Source organism: Austrofundulus limnaeus, unplaced genomic scaffold, assembly GCF_001266775.1.
Source record: "Austrofundulus limnaeus strain Quisiro unplaced genomic scaffold, Austrofundulus_limnaeus-1.0 Scaffold13, whole genome shotgun sequence".
Taxonomy (NCBI): domain Eukaryota; kingdom Metazoa; phylum Chordata; class Actinopteri; order Cyprinodontiformes; family Rivulidae; genus Austrofundulus; species Austrofundulus limnaeus.
Window position 1 is genome coordinate 1,620,800 of NW_013952415.1, and position 6,660 is coordinate 1,627,459.

The 6,660-nt window shown below is 36.6% G+C and overlaps 1 protein-coding gene across 1 annotated transcript in view; it reads right to left on the reverse strand.

The window, feature by feature from the left end:
- Positions 1–6,660, reverse strand: part of LOC106513551 (transmembrane protein 132D) — a 41,168-nt gene that overhangs the window by 31,647 nt on the left and 2,861 nt on the right. Inside the window, exon 2 of the mRNA XM_014002431.1 lies at positions 2,529–3,456. Within this exon, the coding sequence (XP_013857885.1) occupies positions 2,529–3,456 (928 nt within the window). The remainder of the gene's footprint in view (positions 1–2,528; positions 3,457–6,660) is intronic.

Here is a 6,660-nt window from a genome sequence, read left to right on the forward strand (position 1 = left end):
AAGAATACGAACATGTTCTTGCATGAGGCCCACTGATCTGACAACATGATAGTACCATAGAAACTTTAAATTAAGTTGATGGCACAAAATACATTTTTTGCTTTATTTCTCATATGCTTGAAAGCCTGTTAGTCCTCTAAAACTGATACTAACAWGTTGGAAAGTTAATTAGAAAACTGAGCATTTTTAACTGGACAGAACCAGACCTGAACATCAAGTAAGGAGTCAACGAGAGATTTCTGTAACAACGTACTCAACAAGCTATTTTTTTACACATTTATATTTATAATTTATATTCTTTATGAAAATTTAATTTCATAGTAATCCATTTTTGAATGTTTTTTTTATATAATTTCTATTGGCGTGATTAACATTTAGTGGGAAATAAAAATATGAAATGGTGTATAAACACATAGAGTCTGAGGAGGATCATAACCAGAATAGTATTTTAAAACCACTCATTGGGATTTAAAATTTAATGTAAAAAGTTTATTTTACGAGTTTTTCTCAGTTTAGAATCGGATGTATTTGTACTATTTTTCCATCTTGACAGAGGATTATATTTTCTATATACATTTAAATTTTACTCTGCTTATWTCATTTTTAAGGAAACTATTTATGCATCTTATTGATCTAAGGCAKTGTGATGATGAAGAGCTGACCCCGCCCAGCCATGTGCATTGAAGCAGCAGCAGCACAGAGACACTTTGCAAACAGATGGAAGTGTGTCTCATCATGGCAGGACTGCTTTTATATTAAGTTCAGTTTTACTCAGAGGAGTTAAGAAGATTAGTTATTTGTTTTCCTGCTCCATTAAACAGATGCAATATTTATGAAGTCAAATAACCTCAAAACCTTGTTGAAATGTTAGTGGGATGTTGAGATATGAAAACCAGTGAATCATTTGCCAATTATTTTCCTGTTTATGGAAGAGTGCTCCCCATAACTCCCCCCACTAACCGCGATGCTGGGGAAGGCAGGATGTGTTGGAAATTTATGCAGCCGGTAACTGGCAGACAACGTAAGTCACTCTGGCGTTCATGCGTTTTACAGCATGGCCTTGATGATGAGTCCCATCAGTGCTTAAGAGCCTTAAGTAATCGTTTAAATGCATGGAGCTTATCCTTCATGAATATGCTCAAAARATACCATACATCTTGAATACTGAGTGTGGTTACAAGCATTGTAAATGTTTCAGAAAACAATTGATTTTTATGTAATTCCTTCTAAACTCTAATCTGGGTTGTGTTGGCTACAGAGACCAGTGATTGTTGGGTTTTCTTTGTATAATAAACCAACACTTCTGGGTAAACTTTAGCTCATAGGGTGTCAAGGAGACCATAATGGTCGCCATCAAAGGGCCAGTTGRATTTAACTTTGATGTTTCTTGTTTAATTTCYGCTAAACAGGAAATGTCAACAAGTGAGCTCTARGTGGTATTTCCTGCATAGAATCAGCGTTTTAACATGTCCTTTTATGAACACTGAAAATTACTTTGTGTACGGCTGACTTAAGGTGAACTAAATAATACAGAACAGGAATYCTATTAAAAGTCAYAGAGTTTTACTTGCTGCTGCCTTAAATTCTGAACGCTCCCACTTRCCAACAAGGAGTTCCCATTCAAAATTGACATGCATTATGGGAGATGTAGTTTATGGTCACTGCTGGCTTTACAGCAGCTTATTTTAAGATATTAGGACAAAGCTATTCAGCTAAATTGCTAAAGGGGTCACGGTTGTTTGAAGCCAACAGATCTGGGGCAGYAAGTATTATTATGGTAAATGGGAAATGTACTTAACTTATATAGCACTTTACCAAGCCCCATGGGGACCCCAAAGTGRTTTACACTAAAATTATTCACTCATTCACACAAATTCACACACTAATGATGGTAAGCTYCACTGTAGCCACAGSTGCCCTGGGGTACACTGACAAAGGCGGGGCTGTACCGGTCCTATTATCTTTCACCTTTTAAATGTATTTTGRTGCATTGAATTGTKAWTTTAAAGTTTAACATTGATTAAATTAAGTAAAYTTTGATTTATTTGTGTGTTTAAAACAGAAGTTACTCGCAGGCCACACTTGGCCCGGACGCCTTGAATTTGAAACGTGCTTTAGCTGAACACAATTCCCGCATATTTGCCTTTTTAACTAACTTACCTACATCTAAAAATAAACTTACATCCTCTAGTGTAAAACAGATAAATCTCAAAATTCATCAACAAGCGCCAACCCAAATTTGATTTAATTTAATTTGACTTAAAGAGTTAAACAGTAAACTATTTTTAGTGGCATCCAGGCACCACATTCATCACCTCCACGTCTATGCGCTTTTATTCATTGCAGTGACTTTTTATTATACACACAKACAGCAGGAGTAAAGCAGTGCTCAGGGTTTTACACAATTTGGAAAGTCAGAAATTTAAAACCTGACTTTGCAGTTGCTAATCATAAAAACTCATTTGAACTACAAAAATAAATACTTTTTAAAAGCAGTATGACAAAAAATAAAAGTACGCATCGCTTACCTAAGTGTGAAATTCTCCACAGTAGATGTACTTGGCAGAAAGACAAAAAAGGTTGCCACATCTGTGGTCTTCAGGGGCTTGGAAGAAGTTTGAATCATTACAGCACTTCCCAGRCTGAGTCGAAAAAACGTGGGGTTTCCCACCGGAGCTTTGATCAGGGTGACACTCCCGATCCTTCTCATGGGTGTTCCTGACCCTCCAGAGTCTCTCCCTCGTCCCACTCCCACTCGCTGCAGGCTATCTTGAGGAGTGCACTGGCCGGTCTGGTCCCTTCTGCTCTGGAAGTAGACTTCCACAAGACTCCCTTGAAGTCCCTTAACTCCCTCAGATTTTTCTGCTTCTTTACTAGAGCTTCCAGATCTYCCGGCTGAGCTGAACCAAGATGGTTCCAGCTTCAGCTGCGCCACGCAGAATCCCCCCGGAGGCACCAGGCAAGCCCCGCGGACTTCCCTCGTTTCCCAGAAGGCATAAGCTGTCACGCAGTAAGCTCCATCCTTGGCCTTATCCCCGCCATTTTTCTTCTCGTTTTCTTCTTTGGAACCAAGCGTTTCTTGGCCGAAAGTGATGTTACTTTCCGAAGGCATGTGGAAGAGGATCTTGACAACTGGAGACGAGGAACGAACTTGGCGGACTAAACTGACCGGTAGAATTCTGAGCCCACTGAGGAGCAGGTCAGGAGGGATGGTGGTGTCTACGGCTAAGGGGCCATATGATGCCTTGATAGCAGGTTGGAGGATCCCAGCACCTGGACTGGTGATGAGAAAAGTCTTAGCTTGAACTTTCAGACTGGAGTTCCCTGAGGGCCGCAGACTGCCCTGTCTCAGAAACACATGGTCTGCGTTGAAGATTTGAAAGTTGACTGCTGGATAAATAGGAGATGGAGGAGAGAATGTCTCTGCATTCTCAGCAGGTTTCTGGCTCCCAACAGCTGAAAGAAAAAAGTTGAAAACAATAAATAACTAAAATCAGGTAGATGCTTTTACAGTACATTTTTATTTTAAATAAAATTTCGGTGATGTTAATTTTAGAATTATTCACTCAAAYATTTTGTTTAGGAAAACAAAATACAAACTTTGGATTAAGACGAAAAATTAAAAAAAGTTCAAACACAGAAGAAAAAAATCCTCAAGGGTTTTGGTTTGATGCCAAAAGGACTGAATTCAAATTAAGAAGCTGATAGAAGCAATGGGACATCAACAAAGACCAGCAGCACTGAGATCCTGGGCGTTTTCCATGTTGAAACAGCTTTTTGGGAATTACAAAACTGTATTTTTTTTTAAAAACAAGAACACCAACATTGTGTTTTTGTGTCGACAGCAAAAACACAACCTTTTCAAAGCAATGTCATAATCTCACGGCCGGCCCCAGCCAATTTYGTGTTCTAGGCATGATTTCAGGTTGTGCCCCTTGTTCAGTTTTCTAAAACTCTCTGCCATTACAAATTAAATAGACGGTATGGCACGAGCCAGCCCTGCAGTCTCACCTCCCTTCTAACCTACAAGCCATAAAAGCTGTAGCAACAGTGATGACAGGTTGCATGTTTTCTCTTGCAGATGCCAGTTCATCCTCCAGCAAAACCTTTGARAAGCAGAAAGGGTTTGCAAGAATTTTTTTTTTTACCAATAACAAATAAAAAGCTAATTTTGGGAAAACAGCCTGTCCATGTGAACGAGGCCTCGAAGAGAAGATTTGACAAATYTGGTTAATTTTCTACAGTTACAAGAAAAGAACAAAAAACATTCCATGAGTTTTAGGACACACATAAAATCTTTATATTTGCATTTTCCAAATCTGAAGAGAAATTTTATATTCTTCATAGAAAACCCCTGTGTTTGACAAAGATGGCACTAATTATAGGTGAGATAGGACAAAGACCTTGTAATGTATTTTTATAACTATTAGGTATAATAGGATAAATCTACATGTTGTTTTTGTGAAACGTTCAGCAGGTGAATGGTTTAGTCACAAATGCCTACTACTACTAAGTAGTTTGTAGACTGRACACATGGTACAATTTCTAAAGCCTGGTAATCGTGCAAAACATTTATGTCCTATTCCGTGGTCCTAAGTGCTTTGCCTTATTTCTTTCTATGCTGAAACATCTACTCTGTGCTTTTGACGTAAGACTATGTAATGCATTAAAAGCACTAGTAAATGAAAGATCTACAGTAAGTGCTGAAAAGCTGGTCTTTCACAGTTCCCATAATGACTTTGCTCCAATCCGATGTTAGGTGTGACAGAATCTACTTTCTGCTGCCAAAGACAATTAAGTAATTCACAATTTTTCCAGCAGAAGTACAGCAGGATTTAAGTGTGAAAGATTTCGACTTATTTTAGAAGCAGGGAAAAAAAAGCTTGGCTGGAGCAAAATCACTTATTCTCAAAAGGTTTAGGAATTTAAATCATCATTTTCTAAAATTCAAACACAATTTCATGAGTTCATTTACTTATAAATAGCATTTCTCGTCTGAGTGAAAAGAGAAATCTGAACATATGTCAAATTTAGCATAGAACAGGTAGTCAACGTGAAACTATGCCTTTGCTGATTCTTGTGATTGGACTGATGATTGAATGAATTACAGAAAAAATATCAGAGGTGAAATCTCACTTTTTATATGACAGATTTAAAATTATTTAAAAGGGAACCAAAACAAAGTTTGTAACATATTGTGTTTTCTTCTGTGTTATGAATAGATGTACTGAAAAAGTTTCATTGTTTATAATAAAATCTGTACATTAACGCAGCCTTTTCCTTTTCAAAATAAAAGTGCGCAACTGCTCTCTATATTCTTTTATCTTGGTAAAGGGATGAAGGTTTAATTTGTCTTTGGTGGAAGTGGGGTGTTAGGTTGTCTCCCTCCATTCCAAAAGGGGGCTCTGTAGGCTGTTTAGTTTTTTCAGAAGGACTTTGTGTGAAACAGGAAGTAACATTACCACAACCGGAAATTATTTTAAAAAAAGCAATTTCTACATTTACAGTTAAGTACTTTGTCCCACATGGTAAGTTGTTTGGTATTGCAATATTAAACGTGTGAACTTGTGTAGATCAATTTTTGTAAATCATGAAAATAAATGTGTTTTTCCTGAATGTTCTGGAGAGATTAGCATCATGTGGTTTTCTATGAGGTAGCCGTTGATAATGCTTGTTTCTTGCACAACACGGGTTAATATTGATGTTATTAATTTGAGTGTTTTAAAAGAGTTGTATTATTTGCTGATTTAGATTGACCACAGCTTTAATTGTGATTTTTCTTTTGGTCAAATATATGATCATAAATTTYTGTTTGTATGAATGTTATAAAAGACTGATTAACTTTTGAGCCAACTCAATCCAAGGTGTCCACCTCAGCCAACATTAGAAAACATAAAACTTTTCACAACTTTTGGGATCAATTTAAGATGACCATGATCACTTCTAAACATTAACCAACACATTCAGTTTTACAGATATTGCCTTAAAATGGGATCAGCAGTCTATCTTACAATATTGCATGAGACTGCAAATACAGGTATTTTCAAGGTTTGACTATGACGGCTACAACTTTGTCATTTTTCAACATAAGGAAATTAAATTTTTTGTTTATAATTTAGTTTTCATGGATTAACTAGTTTATTTTAACTAAAACACTAAACAAAAAAGCTTCGCTATATAAAATGTTCATTAAATAAACTGTTGTTTAAATTTAAACATGTGATAACTGCTTTTGGCGCCAGATGTTTGTGCTGTCTGGTTTACTGTAATTGCTGTCTGGATTCTCATTATTCTAAGACACGAGAGAGAGACGTCTGAGTGCACCAGCTTGTAAATCCAGCTGTTTAAATTTGTCATCATAATTTAAGACATACAGAATACAGAAGGTCAAAGCAATTCCCTGAATGTGGAAAACATGGGTGAAAACAGTTTAAAATATTTCTTTTTACGTCTGATGTGAGAAATTGATTCTAGCTGAATGTAATGTCATCATCTAATTTTAGGTTTTGAATCATTTCTGGATTAGAAATAAATGCTAAGTAAAACTCAAGGCACAAGAAGCTGCACATCTGTGGCTGTTCTGGAAAATAAGACTGCTGAGCTGATTCTAGTTTATTTTATTTTTATTTTTTTTTTGCACTGACTGAATGGTACTATGTG